This window comes from Onychostruthus taczanowskii, unplaced genomic scaffold, assembly GCF_017590055.1.
Source record: "Onychostruthus taczanowskii isolate IOZ18803 unplaced genomic scaffold, ASM1759005v1 scaffold39, whole genome shotgun sequence".
Classification (NCBI taxonomy): Eukaryota; Metazoa; Chordata; class Aves; order Passeriformes; family Passeridae; genus Onychostruthus; species Onychostruthus taczanowskii.
The window spans coordinates 3,925,614-3,948,695 of NW_024501348.1; the positions used below are offsets into that span (position 1 = coordinate 3,925,614).

At 37.1% G+C, this 23,082-nt stretch overlaps 1 protein-coding gene across 1 annotated transcript in view; it reads left to right on the forward strand.

The window, feature by feature from the left end:
• Nucleotides 1–23,082, forward strand: part of RNGTT (RNA guanylyltransferase and 5'-phosphatase) — a 136,539-nt gene that overhangs the window by 95,023 nt on the left and 18,434 nt on the right. The window contains exon 13 of the mRNA XM_041412408.1: nt 11,756–11,856. Coding sequence (XP_041268342.1) covers nt 11,756–11,856 — 101 coding nt within the window. The remainder of the gene's footprint in view (nt 1–11,755; nt 11,857–23,082) is intronic.

Below are 23,082 nucleotides of genomic sequence, written 5' to 3' on the forward strand. Positions count from 1 at the left end.
AATATGTGGAAAATTTGCTATTTTCATGTCAGTGGCTAATGATGAATTTAATATGATTGAAACTCACAATTTTATAATTTATATACTGGAGTACGGAGTTGAAAAGGCTAGTTTCTATTGTTTCTTATAAAATACCACAGGATTCAGTATTCCAAGCAAGACTCATGAATATTTAATTCAAGGAGATTTGTAGCCCTGTAAGATATAATAAGCTAGCCCTTAATGACAATTTTGTGTAGCATACATTTAGCAACATTCAGAAAAAAATCCTGCTGGCAATTCTGTGCATCATCTTTCAGGCGTATCTGTTCAGCTCGAGGGGCTTTTTATCACTGGAATTATAAAGAGAAATTGGACTGTGTCTGAGACCAACATGCTGCAGATTCTTAGTAGTTGCACATTTCTCCTTATGTTCAGACTAGCTAAAAGTTCCAGCCTACTGATTGCCTTTTGATGTAAGGCTACATTATTTTTTTTTTTAAGATTGCATTCAACAAGAAGTATTTTGAACTATATTTTTGCATTATTTTTTTTTGTTTAAGTTTCGTAGTTTTCATTAATCTTCCTGGGCTCTGAGGGGATTTTCTGAAATGTTATTCCTGGTATACTGATTATCATCATAGCTTACTAAAAATGTCAACAAAACTGATGTTATAATGAAGGCTTAAATTTACAGGTTGGAGCTTCTGCAAATGTGGCCTCTAATACTGATAAATTACCCAGCTTCCAAATTGGGTTATTGTAGTGAGTCAGCCAAAAGCACTGCTGCTCAGTTCATGGAGATTCTTTTGTTATACCAGGATGCTATGGCTGTCAGACTTGGAGCACTGAATACTTTCCACTGATCCAACCGAGTTTTTGTCGGACTTCTAGGGGCTTATTAATCACAAACTAACTAGCCAAAAAGAAAGAAGTCCTCTAAGAGACTGACTTCCTTCTTTCTTTGATGTAAATTTAAGTGATGACACTTAAGGTGATTACACTTAAGCTTGAGGTGGTAAAAATGAAGCGACAGAAGGTGAAGAGAGATTGGTACCATAAGGTTTGAGAAATGAGACAGGGTTTTGGCTGGTATGTACAACACTTTAAACTTGTAAAGAGACATAAACAGTAAGGCTCGTAAAACAAGTGATGCAGTGAAGTGACTACACGTCACTTTATACACTGAAAACTGATGTGTTCTCCAATGTTACTGACTTCATGTGACCAAGGCTTTTTTCACAGTAAAAGTGTGACAGGAAGATTAGAGGGAAGATGATCTCCCTAAGAGTCTTTCAAAGATTTGTGGTGTTGCTGGGGCAGAGAGAAAAAGAAAAACCAGTAAAGGAGTGAGCCAGGAGTGCTGCTGTTTTATCTTGGTTCTCCCAACAGTTTATGGACAGTTGTTTTAAATCATTTAGCTTCTTACCTTTGGGCTTGTTTATGTGTGTTTCTAGACAGGTAGAAATTAACAATGTATGGCTGAGGAAAAAGTTACATAGATAAGGGCTTTTCCATTGTATTAATTTCTGGTTAAGGCTGTTAATTAGTTGTGAAACTGAATTTGAAACAAAATTTCATCTGGAGAAGCAAATATAGTAGTTCCTGGTGACAGTTTACACTGCTGCTACATGCTGAGGCCATCTCAGTTTAACTTAGTGATGGAAAATGCAGTGTAGAATGAAATACATTAAGGGAAGACCAATTGAAGTATCTTGAGTGTTGTTATTATTGTGTTATTTTTTCAGAGGACTTACATAGCACATATGCAATGAAGTTATAAATGAGGTTAGTGATGGTGAAAAATAAGAAGATTACAAAATAATCAATAGCAATATAAATCTAATGTCTTAAGTAGCAACCATGGACCATGGACCATCACCAATTCCTTTGACTGTAGGCACTATAGTAAAGAGATTATTTGTAACAAAGGTAGAAGCTATGTAGCTCTACAACAGTTACCTTAATTTGCCAGAAGTAGAGTTCATAATCAATGGCAGATGCCAGTTGGTCCATTTTGGATCACATATGCATTAGCCAATGGTTTGAAGCCATTTATTTTTTTGGTTTTGCTTCAAACCCATGTATTGGAGTTTCTTGGTGCAGACCATTATATCCAGTGAAAGGACAGAAATGATCCAAAATAGGTTTCTTCTGCTCCTAGTAGTGTGCTGGGGGGAGGAGGAAAAAAATTTTGTGGCTGCTATGTTTTGATTGCTATCGAGTTTTAGCTGTGATCTGAACTACATTTATCAAATATTAATATTATTAATATGTAAATGATGCTAGTTATGAATAAAATGTCCTCATATTTTTCTCCTTGCTTAATGGAATATTGAGAAAAGCTATTAGTATAGCCGTGAAACAAGATGTTTAATGAAGCTGGAGGTATAAAGCTAAATTAAAGTGCAAGAGGAGAAGACGTTTAGCCCACTAATTATGAAAGAAGTCCAATATAAATATTACATTAGCTTGAGGATCAGAGGCTCTTTTGGAAAAAGCAGTTTTCTATTAACATATTAACAAAATAATTTCTCCATACAGGTTAACCTTCTAAACCTGATTCGCATTCAAGTGTTAAAATCCTTAGCATAAAACATAATCTAACAGTATTTAAATGGGTGCATGTTTTGCTTCTTAGTCTGGTATGACAGTTAAGCTTCATAGGTAATTTTGATTATAATAGCTTTCATTCTACTTCATATAGCTTCAAGTCACATTTTCAGGCAAGACAGATTGTGGTACAATAACATTTTCTTAAACAGATGTTCCAAAACAGTTATTCACAGCTAACCAGTCTTACTGCATTAAAAAATATTATTCCTACTTAATTCTTTAACTTTCTAAAGGAAAAATTTCTGGAATACAGATGTGATTGTATCTTAAAACACATTAATTTTTCCCTATTTTGATTTTTAAAGTGGAGGAATGAGAGAATTAACACAAATTTGTTTGACTATATGGAATTAAAGCAACATGGAAACTTCACTGTCAAGTAATGAGTTATTTAAAACTGTTATCTGGAGTTGGCTCTATCATCCTTTTGGCTTAAACATGGACACTATATTATTTGAGTTGAGCCGAGGAGCTTGTCTTTTCTCCATCTTTTTGAGTCTCTAAAGTTACTGTTGCAGATTTGCTTTCAATGATGTGACAACATTACTTTGTATAATGTCTGGAATTCATTAACAGCCTTATTTTCAAGCTGATCAAATATTTGTTGGACTTCAGTGTGTCTATTCTGGTCAAATCACTGAACCAGGCAAAAAGCTGATGTTTAATGAGGACTGTAGCTCTTTGATTGTTCAGGTGGTTTGAATCAGTAATTTAGAACACTAAGCATTAAAAGCAGCATTTATTAATTTTTTTTCATTAAAAGAGTTTTATAAAGGAAATTAATTAGCTTTTTTTTTTTTTTTGGTCATCTTTTAGTTAGGGCATCATGGCAGTCTCTCCATGGTTAGAGCGCAGGATGTGCTTGGTGGAGGGTTTGGTAGAACATATGAAAACTGCATGAAATTGGAAAGCATTTGAATTGTGTTTTGGAACTGTATGAAGTTTGCAGCCATTTTGTGTTCTTACATGTTTTCCATTCTGTGTTTAGATTATTGTGTTTTGTCTCAACTATGAAAATACCTTTCAGAACTGATAGATGTCTGGAAAGCACCAGTTTATCCAGGAGTATCTCTTACCCCGATCACTCTTAGGAGTACAAATCACATCTCCCTGGATTTCCTTTACAAATACAGGAACAGTTGACTCACATTTATTAAAAGAAATGCCTGCTTTACTATTTTCGGAGTTTATACAGAAAGTATGTCAAATTTCTACAAGAAAGAGATGAGTACATTTGATTTGGTTTTTAAAGAACAAAAGAATCCTGATAAGAGTTTTTTTAGAGACACCTTTTTTCTTTGGAAGTGGTGCATGTGTCATTCCCTTGCTGAAATGCATTTGTCAAAAGTTTCATCTATTGCATTCATTCATAGAAGTTTCTTGGATGCCTCTGAATTCTTCCGGCATTCGAAGAGTTCTCTTTCTGCCTCCATGGTATGTGGAATTTATTTGGTGTAGACATATAGTCAGTTTGGCCAGCTCTGATGTATTTTGAATGAGAAGTAAATATGATGGTTTAGTGCAGAATGAACAATAATATTTGTCTCTTACTGCCTGGTCTTCAGTCTAAGTAGAAAGTGTTGTCTAGGTGTTTATTCCGATGTCTACTTCAGATCAAAGCACCAATTTTATTCACTTTTTCTCTATATCAGTCACACACTCTGTTGTTCGAATCTGGAGGCATTTGCTCTTGGACATTATTCTCCTTTCTCTCCTAGACCACCAACATTCAAAGTAGCTTTCCCTGTGGGTGGGATGAATAATCTCTGAAGCTGGTTTGCTGATGACCAGTGACCATCAGCAAACACTATCAAAGCCATAGTGTACAGCACTGTTTGCCTTCAGCTCTGAAGATGTGAGTTGGGGTGATCCTGCTGCTCTCAAAGCAGTTTTTTCAAATAACTGGTTTGGCTCTGGCATCAATGAGAAAAGCTGGACTTTCTCAGCCAGGCTCCTCAGCCAGGGAGTGCAGTGGGTCTATGACCAGACTGTACATTCCTTTCTTCCAGTTCCCAGTGTCCTGCTCAATATACAGCAAGAACAAGCATTAATTCATCAGTGATCAAGAAACTTTTGGTGCCACATTCCCTTTTACTTAGATTTTTCCCTGGCAAAGAAAACAGAATGTAATAAATAAGGAATTACAGTTGTGGTCTGCGGGAACTGTGCGGAGACTGTAGGTTGTTTGTATGGGCACTTTGAGGAACAGGAGTTGGAACTGAGAAGGGAAGCTGTAATGGACAGAAGGCTGAATTTTTGAAGGAGCTAAGGGTCACAGTTTAACTGCTAATAGATTTTACAAGTAGATTTTAGTTTGATTGTGTTTGGGGTTTTTTTCCTTTTTTTTTTTTTTTTTTTTTGTTTTGCTTTGTTTGGTTGGTTTTTTGTTTAGGTTTTTGTTTGTTTGTTTGCTTGTATTTGGTTTTGGTTATTTTTTTTTGGTGACAGTTAAAGAAGCACATTACCATGAAGACTTTAAGGGTTTTAATAATAGTGTTGGGATTTTGCTTGTTTTTATGGTCGTGTTGTTCATATTTTGAACTTTTAAGCAAACTTACCTGTTTTCCTGAAAAATCAATCATATAGGCTAAGGTGGATCATTTGATCTTGTGATGGTGCTTGAATAGAGACAAAAGTGGGCTGTATTTCCAGGAGTGTGTTAAATCCCAGTTAAAGTCATGAATCTGAAAAGAATTATTTGAGATAGTTAGCAATACCTCTCAGTGCAATGCAGAAGGACATAAATACACTTTGTGTTCTGCTGTATGTGTAAGCGATGAAAATATTGGAATAGTAGATTCAGTTCTGTTGCCTACTCTTCTAAAGGCTGTTGAGAAATTACACTATGATGATGTGTATGTTAGCCAATGGGGAAATTATCCATGCAGCAAGACTCCGACTTACTCATTTTATCTTAAAAAGGGAAGTAATTATATGGAGAGCCAGGCTTCAGTCTAAAGCAAGGCATTAACAAGACTCAGTGTCGAAATAAGCATTTTTAAGCACAGCTATAATAAACGGCAGTGGTAACTTCCCTAAGATACATGTTGTGATTTCTTCATTATGTGGTATTTTTCATAAAGGTGTCTTGAATTTTGAATAGGCATTATAAACTTGAGACAAACACTACTGTAGTTTGAATAGGAGTTATAAGCTTGATGTAAACATTGTTCAAGGTTTTCTGTCCTTTATGCAACAGAGCCAACTCAATGAGCCAAGTAATGGTTTCCAGTCTTAAAAATCTATGAATATACAATTGACTCAATGGTTGCTTTGATCTTGTGGTTTCTTGATCCATTGTTGTGATTTATTCACATAATCTGTCAACAATGCTAGCAACTTCAGTGTCTTCAGCTCATTTCTTTATAAAGTCTAGCTTGAAATGATTGATTGTAATCAATCCTTTTGGTTCTTTAAAATGATTCAGGGTCTGTAGTGCAAGAAAATAAAAACACATTTTGGGTAATGATTCCGTCTTTATGTTTACCCAGCTGAATGCCGGCTATTAGATTGGGCAGGCCAGCAGCTGCTCTATGGATTAAGAGGCCTCAGAATTAAGTAGTGCTCTTCAGATAAAACATTTAACACTGTTTTGCATTGTAAGAGAAGCAGATTTGTTGTCATTATAAATTGTCGTAGTTAACGTGGCAAACTACATTTAATGATTTAAAAGAACTCCAGTAGATTCCCAGTCTTGGTCAATCCCATCCCCTCTCACCTGCTCTGCTGTCACTCCTCAAAGGTACTCAACCTTTCATACCTCTTGGGCAAGCATACAATGCAAACAAACCTTCCCTGAGCTTTCTGTACCCTTTATTTTAGCTTTCTTTCTAATGTAGTGTGTGTCTACAGCTGCCAGCTTTGCAACCTTTGGATACTTTGCAGGGCTAGGTCTGACCAGTTTACTGAGGAGAAATTAGAGCTGACAAGCAGCCACTTAGGAGAAAATGAAGAGCTGGGTTATTTGCTGGCTTTCTGTTGTTTGGAAGGAGCGAGGGAAGATACGGAGGAAGGGAAATGTAAGGTGGTCTGTGTTAGCTGCTGTTCGCACTTCAGGAGGATGGTATTTAAGAAGGGTTATGGGAGGTAGAGCTGGCTGGTTAGACTTCGTAGGATAGTGAGACATCCACCCTTGTAAAGGAAACCTTCTTTTCCTCTTCTTGATAAGACACGAACTTCACTCTTGATCATCCCACCACCTCTTCCTTTTCAGTCGCTAGGAGAAACTGTTTGTTTTGTCTAGACTTTAGGCTGAAGTCACTCAGCCTTCCAGGTGGGTGTCTTCATGGTGAGTCAACACCACCCCACACCCCAGACTGCCTGCCCAGAATGCAGTCCCAGAAACTAACCCCGCTCTTCCTTCTACAAAATACTAAGCAGAAACATCTATCCCATGTGGAAGCAGCTATTTGGAGTTAAACTTCATCCTCCTTATGGGCCTCTGATATCTCCATTGTCTAGCCTTTCAGCTTTCAGCTGTGCCATCCACTGAATGCAAATGTTGACGCATGCCTTTAGGCAAATCCCAAACCTGTGTGTGAGGCTATCTGCAGCTGACAAGAAATGTGTCAGCAAAAGTTAAACTAACAGAACCTGAGGCTTTCAGGGCAAGCCTTTCTCTTGATCTGATGGGAGATGAGAAAAGAGTGGACCGCTCTTTGGGCATCTGTGGAGGAAGCAGGGAACTAGACTTAGTACTCTGGGCCAGGACAGGGGATTGAGACTCAACATAACCAGCAACCCATAACTGTACCCTGCAGTGCTAAAATGGTTCTAACAAGGGTCTAACAAAACCCTCATAGTGGTTTGACTAGACCCACTTGAGCCTTTGGAATTGTGTTTGAGGTGAGAAATCAATGGATTTAGCAGCCTAGGAGGGATGCCGTAGGATGGGCTTTCTGTTGAGCTGTCTTCAGTGATGATTCTTCGTCCCAGGGTGTTGGATGTGCACCTGAGTTTTAGGGGTCATTATTATATTCTTGCCTGAAGTTCAAGATTGCCATAGTAGGGTCACATTTGTGATGTTGCTTCTCACACATCTGTTGTCGCTGATCTTCATCCTCTTCATGAAAGCAAGAAGGGCACGAGGTTTTGCCAGTAGAGAATGGCCAGAGAAGATAGGGCATTTATACAAAGACTACTACTACTACTGAAAAGATAGAAGAAATGTTGGGTACATGGTGAGTGGATGTAAAAAATATGTTAAAAAAACTGTAAAAATTGGAGAGCTCAGGGTTCATAGCTAACTGAAGGCACTGATACCATTATTTCTTTGAAGCAGCAGTTCAGGATCCTGCAGGGTACCTTTACAGCTCAGGTTTGCTTGTCTTCCATAGGTGCAAGGTAGCAATGCAATGGACTAGCTTTGCCTTGGCCTCTGGTGTCTGTACTTGGCATGAAGAGCATTAGATGTGTCCCTGAAGGGAAACTTCCAATTTGGTGTTACATTGTTGGAATCCAGTTTGCATGCAGGAGAGCTGCTGAGCTATCGCAATTAAAATATAGTAAACTGGATCAACCAGGGTATTTATTGTGAATGTTCGTTGGTTTTGGAAACTAAAATGCATCCAATATGGCTGCTAAAAGAACAAGCAAGCGACGAGAGACACAATTTTGCAGAATAATTTAGATTGGAAGGGACTTCAGGAGGCCACCTAGTCCAGTCCTTTAAAGCTATTTGAGATAGTTTCTGATTTGTCAATGTACCTTTTTGGAGTTCTAATTTTTGTGCTTAGACTAGGTTGACAGGTTTCAGATTGAAGCATGAGCTTGTATTTGAGATGACAGGGGATCTGATGTGTTTTAGAAGTAGTCGTGTACACAGATATTTGTTGGGGAGTGGTGATGAGGATATCATTGCTATGAATGCTATATTTAAAATGCTAGGGTGTAGTTCGATCTCAAACAGATTGCTTCACATTTTGGTTTGGAATTAAAATAAAGAGTAACTTCACGCAGAACAGGTCTGCAGTATGCAGTGATTCATCTAAGGTGAAGTTTCCATATATTTAACAAGCAAAATTCTTGTTTGGCTTCAGCTTATATTTAAAGAATTTGATTTAGCACTTAGTATTCAAACTCAATAACTTACTAGTGCTGTCTTATGTATGTGGACTCACCTGTTAAAAATTAATCTCTTTCTTAGGGATTATTAATATGGCCTTTGAATGAATTCTCCTTTTGAGCAAGACTTCTGTGAATTTCTGTCTTTCATAGTAACAGAAGCTGGGGGAGGCCAGGGAGGAGCTGTATAAATTGAATTCTGATGACTTATCTAAGGTTTTTTAACTTCGAAAGATAGCTGTAATTTACCTGTTACCTTTACCAGGTGTTTGGTATCAACAAATTGCTGAGAAGTGAGAAGACTGTTGTTTGACAGTGGTCAAAACTAAATGTAATAGTCAAAAGTATATAAAAGGATATATTTATTGTTATTGCTTTCTAAGTGAGATATCTTTGACTAACTTAAGGTGTGCTAGAGATTATTTTTATATTAATAGTATAAAATGTTTATTTGAGTCTTGTCTCACACTGTGCTGGTTCTCAAGGTAAAGAAAATATCTCCATCTTAATGAGCAAATCCTCCCCCATTTCCTTCAAGTAAGCCAGCCAGTTAATTTTAAACTTCAGTCAAAATTGTGGATCACACAGTGTAATTACAGGTATGCAGATAGATTGTGTCAAAACATTGCTTTTTATTACTGATCTTGGAGTAATTGTTCCTGTCTCTTGTGAAGTTGGTTTCTTACTAACTTTTAGGAGGATGTAACTTGTCAGTCTAGGAAAAAGAGCTTGAAAAATTGGATAGTAGATCCTATGTGAAAAATCTACATTAGTACCTAAGCATGTAAGGTAGAAAATACAATACCAGTTAAAAAGAAAACCAGGGGTGAGGACAGGTATTGTGGAAGATCAGGGAAGAAATAAGTCCTGTAAGTTTGGTATCGTGGACAAAGGAATAGAAACAATAAGGAATATAGCAGTTGGTATCTGGGTGAACATAATTTATATAGTTAGTGAAAATTACATACCTTTTTGAAAAGAAGGTTATGCCCCTCCAACAAAGGGTTCAAAATGCAATTAAGTAAGGATCATGTGGTTTTTCTGGTTAAGATTTCCAGAAAGCCTATTGTCAAAATTTTCTTGAAGAAACTAAAGTAATGTAAGACTTAAAATGTTCTTGCAGAGATACCTAATTGGTTATAAAGGAGTGAGGGGACAGGGTACTGTTCAGTCCTCACCAGGAAAGGGAGGCACCTGTACTGCATGTAAGCAAGTTTGAAAATTGGATGAACCATTCAGTGATGTTTTCTTGATGGATCAGCCAAGGCTGGTCCTAAATGTGGAGAATTATAGTAAGCTCTTGCAAGACTGGGTGGCTGAGTGACAAAAGAGTGCATAAACTTTTATGTAGATGAATGTAGAGTAATGTAAGTGGAAAAAAAATTGTAGCAGTACATATAAAATGATCGCCTCTGGGCTGAGTGCATTTCTGTGCATATGGAGGCAGATGAAATTATGATGTGCAGGGAAACAGTGGGGTTTGATTGTTAAGCATCTCTTCTGCTATGATCCCTGGGAAGTTCAAATCTTCAAAAACAACAAAAACTTGTTCAAAAAACACAAAAGGTAGTGGTTTTATTCCTGCAAGGTAATCAGGCTGTGCATGAAAGATTGTGCCATGGGCTTTTACAGCTGATGGGGGTTTACATGATCTTACTGGGGGGTTCTTTAAGTTCATGCAGAGAAACTGAAAATAACTAAATATGTAAGAATCACATTTAAATTATATCCACATCAGGAAGTCTCTGAGCTTCAAAATGGATAGTTTCTCAAGGAGTAGTAATAAAAAATATAATATAAAATAGCCTTGCTTTCCATCTTCCCCGAGCACGTGCTGTTGGCTGTTGTCAGAGTCAGGATATAAGAGCTCTGGTGAGGAAGGTTTTTATATAGATGAGATGTAGCTTTTCCTCAGAATTTCATTGCTGTGATTTAGAGAGGTTGGTCCATCCTTTTTGCATCCTTAAGAATTAATGACCAGCTTTTCATCAAGAAATGGTAGGTAAGATACTCTGCATTTGTTTTGGAAGGAGTAACTTTACATTCTTCCATCAGCAAACAGAAAATTCATTTCCTTTTGTCGTTTTAGATTTAGAACTGTTCGGTTTATCATCAGTAAAGTCTGTATTTTGAAAATATTTTACAAAGCAGGAATGCAGTATGATGCTGATGACTGTTCTGTTACCAAAAGACAGTGGACATTCTTGATTAATTCTATTTTTCATATAAAATTGCTTAAATTTTCTCACTGTATATAAATAAAGAAGTATTTTTTTCTCATTCTATGCATCTGTAAATAATTCTTTTACTTTTGCCCTATTCATGTTAACTCATATTTTCTCCATTGCTATGAAAGATATTTGATAAGGATGGGGTCAACAAGTTAACTCTCACTGGTAGGTGAGGATGAACAAAATGGCAGCTTAGTAAATGAAAGCAAATAATAGCAGAGACCATGAGAAACTAAAGTTCAAATTAAAGAGAAAATTGTGCCTTTCAACTTGTGTTTCAAATGCATACCCTCTTTAGCAAGAGATGCTCTATTTTTTATGTTCTGATATATAATGATGTTCTTTAATCTTCACATAACTTAAATTCCTTTGCTATGAAAGAACATGTTTCTGATGAGTCTTTTGGAGATCTGGCAGTATGGTGGCTTTTGCCTTTTTCATGTTTTGTCAGCCAACAGCATGGATAACAAAAATATTGTTCATAAAATAGTTCCAAAATGTGGAGATAACTTTAAATTTGTCTTTCCCGTATGTCCTATGAGTGTTTTTGTCTCTTTCTGTGCTGTCTTATTTTCTTTCCTGAAATTTTCCATTAGCCAGAGAGAGATAATGAAGTATGCTAATTTTTATTACCATTCTCAGCTTTTTATTATATGCAATGGCAGAGCTACAGTGTTAAGCAGTTTTAAAAGGGAGAAGCAAAGTAGTGAAGCAAACTACCTCCATGGTAATGGTATTCGTTGTTTCAGTCACTAACTATTGTTATTCATTAGAGACAGCTAATAGAGTCTGAAAGGCTGAATTGTTACTTTTAAAACCAGTGAAAACCAATAAGCATAATTAAACTGCATTTTAATTTACTTCAGAAATACAAGCCTGGTCGATGTGATGATATTTTGAAATGGAAGCCACCCAGCCTGAACTCAGTTGATTTTCGTCTAAAGATAACAAGAATTGGTGGAGAGGGGTATGTAATCTCTTCCCTTTTTGAATCTGTAGCACTCATGTGAATGTCCCTTAGCAGTTAATCTGTCCTCTGATATTTCTTGACACTTCCTGGGGCTAAGCCTTTCTATATTCTCTAGAACTTGTTCATCCAAAAGATAAGCAACTGTTGTAATTAGTGTTGTACTGAAAACAATGGCAGATGTTTATATTATGAATTTATTCATTCTTAAATTAAGTTTCCTCAAATTTCTGAAAAAAAGTCCCACTTGGATTTGGCAGTAAGTTTTTGAGAGTAGGCAGGCTGTATTAGCTTAAATTCCTAAAACTGTTCTTCATTGATTTAGACAAAATGATAACAACTGAAGCTTTCTTCGACTTTAGAATTGTGCACAATGACAAACAGTACTTGTTTTCTTAGAGAAAAACAAAGCCTGACATTTTTACTTGTGAGTAAACAAGTAAAATTGGTATTGGATTTTTGGTATTGTCTTTAAAACCGTTAAAATCTTAATCAAAACCAGTGAGTTTTAATGGCAGAAGACATGAAAATCTTTACATTGGTCCTGCTATTTGCCTAGTTCAGTCACTGCACATATTAAATAAGGGTTATTTCCATGTTTATTTGTGCTGGGGAGGGGATTAAGCTTGCTTTGGAAAAGTTTTTGGTCAGGATGAAATGAATGATTTTTAGATTGCTTGGTGTTTTAACATCTGGGACTCATTTCAGTTGACGGTGTGAAATATTGACATTTAGCTTTTCTTTTTCTTGGTGCCACAGGCAACTCAATATGATGAAACAATTAATTCAGATATTGCTTGCATATTCCAGGGTGCTAATAATGGCCCATTTAACTTTTAGACATCTGCATGTCACATTAATGAAAACATTGGGTGAATAGGGAGAATCTTAGGGATATGGGGTTTTTATGCAAAATATACTCAACTGATAAGTTCTCAGTGTTTCATGAAATCAGAATTATCTGTTCAAATTTTTGCGTTTGAAAATGGAATGTCTTCAGTGACAACATAACTATTTCAGAGAATAGACAGAAATACTTCTCTTTACTTCAGATAATCAGCTGATTACAACATTTCATGTTTGTTTGCAATTTATTTAAGTCACAGGATAATGTAATATGAAAGATTTATATAAAAGTTCTTTTAAAAACTGCCAATTATTTGATAGGAAGGTTATTTTTATAAGAGTATTCTTATGACTTCTGCTGGAGTTTACACATGTACAGTACTAGCATGTGATTCAGAAACAAAATGCAACACATTTTTAATTTCCCATTAATAAAGGAGTATTGGTTGATTAGTTATCTGTGATTTCAGATACCAAACTGTCAGTGCTGTTATGTTTAATATATTGCATCATAGATTATTTGATTGAAACATGAAAAGGTTATAAAATATGAGCCAGCAAAAAAGCTATTTCTAAAAAGTTAGTAGCAGTTAATAGCAAATTATTAAAGAATGGCTGACCCATTGTGGAATTGAAATAATTTTCTAACATTTAGAAAAGTTCTATCATATTTCAGCTATGTGAAAATGAGAGAAGTTCTTGTACTATGGAAATAACTACCTGAATTGCTCTGTAAATAATGTAATATATAAATATGTCACTGTTTATGCTGCTCTCAAATGCATATAGAAAATCCTAGAAAGCTGATATTTCATAAATAAAGTACAGGTCTTCCAGGTAAGTTTTACTCCATCACACATGGCAATTGACTGCTACTAAGTGCATTCATCCAACAAAAATAAAATTTAATGAAGTATGGGACAGAAAATAATAACTTAGCACTCTTGGGAGAGAGGTATTTATCTTAAATACTGTCCTGTGTAGAACAGTAGCTTCTGCTCAGTGAAACACAAGCTGTGAATGAAATATTCCTGGTTTGTCTGCTTCAGTTGTTACTTTGGGTAGAATCTAAAGTCATTTGAAGAAACTTTGGAATACAACAGGTTTTGAAATTGTTGCCCAGAGTTTTAAAAGAAGCATCTTTAACTTTAGACTGTATAAAGACAGTTCCTGAGTTATCAGCACTGACTGAAATTCTGTTTGATTTGATTAACTGAGCATCTCATTACTGCAGTTCTAATGTGACAACAATGGGCTTCCTGCTTTCCCCACCACACTGAGATTAAAAGCAGGCATTGATGATGGTTTCAACTTTTTAGGTAAAGAAAATTTTCTTCTTCAGTAATCCAAAAAGGAATTACAGCACTACAGAATGGGTAAGGTTGGGAGGAGACCACAGTGGGTTGGTCATCTGGTCCAACCTCCCTGCTCAAGCAGTCATCCTAGAGCTCATGGCACAGGATTACATCCAGGTGGTTCCTGAATATGTCCAGTGAAGGAGACTCCACAATCTCTCTGGGCAATCCATTCCAGTGCTTGGTCACTCACACAGTAAAGTTCTTCCTCTTGTTCAGATGGAGCTTCCTGTGCATCAGTTTCTGCCCAGTGTCTTGTCCTATTGCTTGGCACCACCAAGAAAAGCCTGGCTCCAACCTCTGATATCTCCTTTTAGATACCTACAGACATTGAAGAGGACACCTCTCAGTCTTCCCTTCTCAAGGCTGAACAGGCCTCCCTCAGCCTTTCCTTTCCAGTCTCTCAGTCATGCTTCTTGCCCTGCACTGGACCTGCACCAGGAGCCCCACGTCTCTCTTGTACTAAGAAGCCCAGAATTGGGCACAGCACTCCTCATGTGACCTTGCAAGGGCAGAGTAGAGAGGTAGGATCACCTCCCCCGGCCTCCTGACAATGCTGTTCCTAATGCACCCCAGGATACCATTGGCCTTCTTGGCCACAAGGGCGCTGCTGGCTCGTGGACAGCTTGTACTCCAGCAGAAACACCAGGTCTCCTTCTCTGCAGAGCTGGTTTCCATCAGATCAGCCCTCAGCCTGTAGTGGCACATGGGGTTATTCCTTCCCACGTGCGGGACTGTGCATGTTTCCCTTTGACAAATTTTAGAAAGTCCCTCTGTGCCCCTCTCTCCAGCCTGTTGGGGTCCTTCTGAAGGGCTGAAGAGCCCTTTGGGCTATCAGCTACTCCTCCAGCTTTGGGTCATCAGTGAACTTGCTGAGGAGGCCTCTGCCCTTCCATCCAAGTCATGGAGGAGTAAATTAAACAACACTGGGCCCACTACTGAACCTTGGGGAACACCACTAGTGACAGGCCTCCAACTAGACCCTGTGCCACTGATCACAACACTCTGGGATCTGCCAATCAGCCAGTGGATCCGTTGGGCATTTGACAGCAAAATACTACAGATGTGGCTGAAGTAGTGGTACAGAATTTACAGAAGTTGCATGTTGTTTTGACACAGGCAAACAACATTTACAGAAATAGAAGGTATACCTTTGTATTGATGTCTTACAGACAAATAAGGAGCCCAAGTTAAAATATTGATCTCAAATACATAGCAGCTCGAAACAATGCGAACAGGGATTGTCTGTAATTTCCAAGTCCTCTGTTCTCATTTACAGATTCGTCTTTAAGTCTTGAAATGCAGACATAACTAAACCTGTGCTGCAGTTGTGTGTGATCTTACCACAGTTTACAGCCTGGGCAGCAGTGCTACAAACTGAACCAAATCGCAAAGGTACGACCACACAGCCCTTGCATTTATAGTTCCCTACTCACTCAAATAGTGAAAAAAACCCATATAGGAGGATTATTTATTCAGTAGCATGAGACTAGAGTTCTGTCAGCTGTTGGACATGTCTTTTAGATAGCATATGTAATTGAGATCCTGAACAATTGTAAACAATCTTGTGCATTTTTCATCTGAATAAAGGAGTTACCTCTGGGGAGTTTGCCAGATTTTAGTCAGTGTGATTATTTTCCATCTATGTAAATTCCCCTGTGTTTTGAGTTGAGAATTTCCATCCATAGATCAGTTTGCAATAGAAGTGTTAACTGCAAAATAGCTGCTGTTTCACCCCAGATGTAGTCCCGTTACGGATGAATGGCCAATTGCTTTTATCTGGGCTTCAGTTGTTTCACTCTTGATATTGGAGGGAGTTTTGTCATTGAATTAAAAAGAATTGGTCTTATGATCTGGGAAGTACTTTTAGAATAAGCCTGATAAAGATGAAGACTGCACGACAAAGAATAAACATAAAGAAAAAAGATACTATTGCATCCCAGAGAAAGGCAGGGTTTCTGTAACCTCAGTGACCTAATACTGACACTCCTGTTCAGTGCACATATTTGAAAGAAATTGCATTATTGCACCTTAGTGAGTTGCATCTTATCAGCTGAGCCTTGGTAATTGTCTCCTGTGTATTATCATAGTCCAGCCTTTCCAAGCATCAGGATGATGCTTAGATTAACTCTTTTTGTGTTGTGTTTGCAAGAATTTCAGCTTGTGCTCTCCCTCAATCTCCTCTCATTACATCAATGTAGTTAGTTTGAAAAAAAAACCCAAAACCCTCTAACACAAAACCCCTGCAACACATTAAATCAGCTAAACAAGAGAGTACTTTGTTGTTTGTCTCTTGTGAAACAAGCAGTTGAACTGAAAAGCCCTAATATTGTGTGTTTTAAAAAGGCAGACCTGCTTCGCAGCACTTCTCTTTAATTTCAGGTTTATTAGAACAATGGTCTGAGATATACCTTGTGTTTTCCTAAATTATGATGATGGTCATGAAAAAATAAGAGAGTCTTAAGCACATTAACTGCTTTTCCCAATGATCTACAATTTAAATAACCTTAAAAGTAGAGAATGTGAAGGATATTTATTTGCTGTGTGCAGATTCTCACTTAGCAGGGAAGACTGCTTTTAAATAGTAGAGATGCTTTTTCTCAAAATGTCTAGCTGTATGAATATTACTTAAAAAGCCAAAAAACTCCAAAGTAACTCTGAGTCTTACTTAAATGTCACAAATATCAACTGAAAATGTCACATAGTACCATATTTCTGGTAGCTTCCACAACCAGAATTTCTTAAATGTCCGTGCTTCCTTTTACAGATTTTTAATTAGCCTGTGCAAATCCCTTAATTTTATCTGTATCAGACTGCTAAAATCAAATTACAAGCAAATTTTTTGCTTTATTTGCTTTGAATTAATATCTTACTGGGTCAATTTGTTACCATTTCAAATCACAATATAATATAAATTTTATGTAGTACCCTGAAGTACTAGATAAAAACCATCAAGGATTTTAGTCACCTTTGAAGTTGTACTCCTCTAAAAAATTAGTAATTTGAAGTAGACAAGAGCTATTTAAATTATTTATTAGTGTTAAGTTTGTAATTTTTTAAATTGTATCCATTATTAACTCGGCTGTATGGGGAAAACCCCAAACAGTGTTTAGGCAAAGTTCTGTTTAGCTTAGACAAGATAATAAAAAAGTAATTTCAAGTAGTAAGAAATGGAAGATAAAATACAATACATTCAAGGATAGTGGGGATATCTTTGGATCCACTGGAAATTACAAATCAACAACCAGATATAGATACCATGAGTACAGGCAAGTGGATATTTTTGGTGTTTTTTTTTTTGTGGATTTTTTTTTGGTTTTTTGGGGGGTTTTTTTGGGTTTTTTTTTGGGTTTTTTTTTGGGTTTTTTTTTGGGTTTTTTTTTGGGTTTTTTTTTTTTTTGGTTTGTTTTATAAACTAAAAAGGACTGGGGGAGAAGAAGAGCTGCAAGGGGTTCAAAATGGCTGTGATATTCTTGATTTGCTCTCATATAGCTATGTTTCTGTCCTTTTTATAAGCTGATCTTTCTCACTCTTCTGCTTTAAAAAAATTAGAAAAAAAATTAGTAACTGGCTGAAAAGTCATATGAGTTAATTGAGTCAGCTAAGGTAGCAGAACTGATGGGATAGTTTGTATGGCCTGGGTGTTGGTGCTCCTTCCTCTCTTCCCATTCCCACTTTTACGTGATACTGGAGTTCTTAGTTTGAGTTGTGAAATCTTTGCCTTCTCACCTGTTTACAGAATGTCCATTATCAAAGAGCACAGATTCATTCTTATGTGTGCCATGCACCACAGAAAGGGGCTTTTACAAGTAATACCCTGGTGATAAAAATAGTAGTCCCATGTTCCCTATGACTCCAATGACCACAGTCAGTGTTGGGGCTGCATTGCTGTTGGGTACAGTGGAATTACGAGGCAGAATGCACATGAAGTTGTACAGCAACTGGATAATGGAACAAATAAGAACAAGATGTTGCAAATAGAGCCAAAGCTGTGCCATGTGAGGATGGCAGCAGGCTGAGTGCTGGTTTGAATGTGTTAAGTGTGTTTATGGCTGTAGTGTTGTTAAAGGAAGCATGCGTGCTTTGGAATTGCTTACTTTTTGTGGAAATGTGAGAGTTTCAAGGGAAAGTAAAGGAATAATTTGATTAGCTGTTACCTTCAGGCATTCAGCTGTTACTAGAGTTGACCTTCTGAAGAGGAAATGTAGGGGCATGGTTGTGCCAACAGATCGAAGAGAATGTAATGTGTAGAAAGAGCAATGCAGTGGCACAGGAAGGGGAAGCCCAAATGCCACCATGGTAGAAATGTGCATGTGCAGCTGCAACATTGGCATTGCAAAGGAAACTGGTTAACAGACATTTTAGCAAAATGCTATGCTGTAAATATCTATGCTGTATTGCTTATATGAGAATACTTAAAATCTTCTTGTAAAGCTTCAGGCTTAAAAAACTATTTTCAAAGTAAAGCTTTGAATCTAACCTTTATTTATACTCTGGTACACTGAACAAAATCTTCTACTTTCCACAACTAATACTCAGGATGCTCTCAGAATTTCTAATGTTGTATTTCAAAAATGAAGTCAGTCTCATCTTTTTATATGTTCAAGTGGCAGTCTTGGGCAATCTCCATCTGTCAGATAATTATTCTACTTCAGCTACTCATTTCTCCAGATTTTTAAAAGCTTTGCCTCATATCATCCTAAAATTATCTATATGCTAGCAAATTGGAATGTAAATGTAGTCTCGTATGTTTTATGTACCCTGTTCCCTTTTCTTGAAATAGCTGCTGCCTTAAAGTAGTCTTTCCAGTTGCTTGTGCCAGTTATCATGATTATCCACTCTGTTAAGATCCATTTCTATCGCCTGAGTGAGATGAAGAAAAGCTCCCAAATACCACATCTTCAAAATTTTCATACCTCCCATGTATTTCTCTCTTCTAATTTACATTTGGATAGATATTTATTCTTATTTGTCCATGTACCTTAGATTCCTTGCTACTTGTGAATGTGAAAATGGAGGGCTGATATCACCCCCAACTAAACTACTGTAAGGTGGTGGAATCTGAGAGGAGTGAGAAGCAGGCAGTAAAGAAACTATATTGGACTTCAGAATAGTTGGCTTTGGCATTTTCATGTAATAGAGGTAGTATCCCACGTCATGTCCCTTTGAACTGCAGAGAGGCTCAGGATAACTGGTCGATCTTTAAGAACAGCTTCCTCAATTGCACAAGGACATACTCTTCCCTGTGCAGGAAGATAAGCAGGTATGGCAAGCAGGTACAGCTTGCTTGAACGGGGAATTCCTAAGTCAACTCACCCGAACAATGATATGTATGGAATCTGTAAACAGTGACAGACCTCCATGAAGAATGTAAAAACAGTGTTTGGGTGTAAAGAGAAAGATGTAGGAAAGCCAAAACTACACTGGAGTTGAAGCTATGTCACTGATGTCTGTAGGTACCTTGTTAATGGGAGGAAGACTTAAGGAAATGGTGTGATGCTGATGCAGCACTGGACAGTGGAAAAGATGCAAAAAGGCTGAGGGTACACACTGCAGCCTTTGCTTTGCCAAGGTCTGTTCTCAGGCTTTTGTGGTCCCTGAACCTCATGGCAGAGTGCAGGGAAGTTGAAGTTAAGCACTACTTAGGCAAACTGGACCTCAGGAAACTGGAAGGCAAAACTTTGAAACTGGGGCAAGAGTTAGCCCTTAGAACAAAGGCAGCCAATTAATGTGATAGCTGGGCTGCAGTGAAGTAGATGATTCTTCAGTTCTATTTGGCATTTTTGAGACTTCATCTGGAGTACTGTGTCTTGTTTTGGGCTCCCCGAATTGAGAAAGACATTGATGCACTGGAGCAAATTCAGTGGAGTGCCTCCAAGACTGTGGGGGGATTAGGGAGCACGACATATAAAGAAAGGCTGAGAGAACTGGGTTTCCTCTGTCCAAATAAGAGAAGGCTGTGTAATACTTTACTGCTGTTTACTATTCCCTAGTGGCAGGTGATAGATCAGATGAAGCCACGTGGCTCTGAGATTGATGTTGAAAAAATGGCAGGCAAAGGATGCAAATTGTAGAAGGTCAAGAGGAGAAACAGTGTGATGAAAGTCAAACACTGTAGTAGGCTGGCATGTTGTGGAGTCTCCATCTTTGGAAGCATTCAGAAGTTAAATTAGATGAGCCTGTGAGCACTCTGATATGACTTGGAAGCTGACCCAGTCCTGAGCATGAGGCAGATGACATGCAATGGTCCTTGCCAATCAGACTTATTCTAAGATAATTTGCAGATCAGATGTTAAATATTTTACAAATAACATGGAACTGTTAGACGCTTAAACTAGTACGTATTTAAAAACATTTTTTGTTTTTTTTCTTTATGCTTTCTTTACTGTAAATAGAGATTTTTTTCAGTACAGTACTTAGAGTAAGAGTACTTATTGTACATATACTTAATTTACAAATTGTGGGATTGTCCTTTTTGAGAAGATTTGTGAGTTGCAAAGTACAATAACATACAGTTTTTATAAACAGGAATTTGATATTTTTCTATGTTATACACTGTAAAGGTTTGCAAGATACATAATTTAAAAGCCATTTAATTTACATAGAAAAAAATGTTTGTCTTCCTTTTGCTATTGCTTGAAATAGATATGCTGCTCTCAAACTTACTGGAACTCAGTAGTGAACATGGTTTTTTTCCACCAGTGCATATAAATTTTTTAAATTATAGGACTTATTAGAGAGTATTTGTGAACATCTTGTTCAAAGTGCTTTACATGAAATTTAGAAATTGGTGTGAGCTTCTTTGAAATACATTTTTTGCATGTAGTGACTATTTGGTCTTTTTCAGACAAGGGGAATTTTCTAAATTTTTTAAGTATGTCATGGATGGTACTTTAACTCAGAATATTTTTTCTCCATTAATTGTTTACAGTACAAATTAATATTCAGTTGTTTGGTTTGGGTTTGGCTTTTTTGTGGTGTGTGTTTGTGGTTTTAATTTGTTGCTTAATGAGATTTTATTGTCTTGTTTTCTTGAGTTTGCAGATCTATATGTCTTAATCTGTGTTGAGAAAGGAGCATTTGTATAGGATTATTACAGATCTGAAAAAAAGTATTTTAATATGGTGTCTGAAATTAAAGAATTGTGGGAATGAGTCCAGAGGAGGCTCTGAAGATGATCAGAGGGCTGAGTACCTCTCCCACAAAGACAGGCTGAGAGTTTGTCTTGTTCAGCATGGAGACAGGAAAGCTTCCAGTACCTGGAGAAGGGTTATTTACAAGGACATGGAGTGATAGGACAAAGGGGAATGGCTTTAAACTGAAAAAGGGCAGATTTAGATTAAATATTGGGAATAAATTCTTAGCTGTGCGGGTGGTGAGGCACTGGAATATGTTGCCCAGAGAAGCTGTGGATGCCCCATCCCTGAAGGTGTTCAAGACCAGGTTGGATAGGACTTTGAGCCACCTGGTCTAGTGGAAAGTGGCCCTGCCTGTGGCAGGGAATGGAACTTGATGATCTTGAAGGTCCCTTCCAACCCAAACCATTCTGTGATTCTATGAAACATGCATTTAAAAGGAAAAAAAGCTCAGCTCAGATGACTTCCTTGCCTTCTGTGGTGTAGTTCAAAGTAGAATAAAACAAACTAAAAGGGAAAAGAAATTATCACCGTGGTAGAGTAGAGCAAACAGTCTGGACAGACAAAGATATTGTATATTGTTTCTACTCTTCATTGGTTTTACTCTGAGCATTTTATGACTTAATTTTCTGACAACACCAAACTCAGAAATAATAAAAGAACAGATATAAGTACTAAATAATGGATGTATTAAAGATAAAAATAATTCATGACAGTCATAGCTCCAAGACTACCATTCAGTTTGCTCTGATACCATCAGAATGTTTTGAAATTGGTTTAGGAATTAGAAGCCCAGCTTTTTGTGTCTTACTGAATTCACAAGTAGTTTGGAATCAGCAAAATGTGTCAACAAAATAAATGACCCTGATGCAGATTGTTTGCATTTCTGCCATAACAGTGTTATCAATATGGTGTGCATGCAATTGTGGGCTTCTGAAATACAGTGAGATTATCAGCAGTTTCACCTTCCCTCATTGACAGCAAAGAGAAACTCTTGGTACATGTGCTTATCTTACAACTTCAGAGACATTAGAAAAGAAACCTACTTAATCCTTTTTCAGGATAATTATCTAGTATGTCTGGTTTTGCAGGGATTCCAGTTGTGATGATTGACTTAAAAAAACTATGTATATGTAGGATGAGTTTTTAAAAAATAGCATTTTGAGGGACATTTTCATTTTGAAGAAATAAATTGGGTTTTTGATATCTGTTTAATGACAGGATGTGCCATAGGTTTGGTAATTCACATTTGCTGTCTTTTTAACTAACACCCAGCTTGTAGCTTCTTTTTCTGGGAAAAGATGCTTGTCCTGCTGTAGAAGCACATGGAAATCAGTGAGGTTATGGGAGCATGTATCTGTCAGAGGGAGATCAGTTTGCATAATCAGGGCCATTGGTAGTGGAGAATCCATGTTGTTACTTACCTGAGTGATAGAGAAGAGAACGGTAACTGCAGTGTATGGACCATGTGCACGTACTGCACTTCGAGTGGGAATTTGTAAAAAGCATTTAATAGTTTTCAGTAGAGTTTTGGTTCCATCTGACAACATGTCCTCTTGCTAGAGGATCTTAAAAAGGCCAGAGTTCCAAGGATCTTAAAAAGGCCAAACAATTTTCATAGTTTTTATGCTTGTTGTCTTTTTACAAAGCAGTCAGCAGACAGTGAGTGCGAAGTACAAGCATGGTTTTTTACTGAATTCTGTTCGGAAGTCAAGGCTTTTATCTTAAACAGAAGAAAGATATATACATCGCAGAAGCTGCATGATTTTTAGCATCATTGTATAGATGAGAAATAAGCCTTTATTTTAGCTTTGAAACCCAGATTTTCAAGATTGTAAGCTGGTTCAACTTCATATGAAATGAATCAGAATTTTAAATATATAAATATA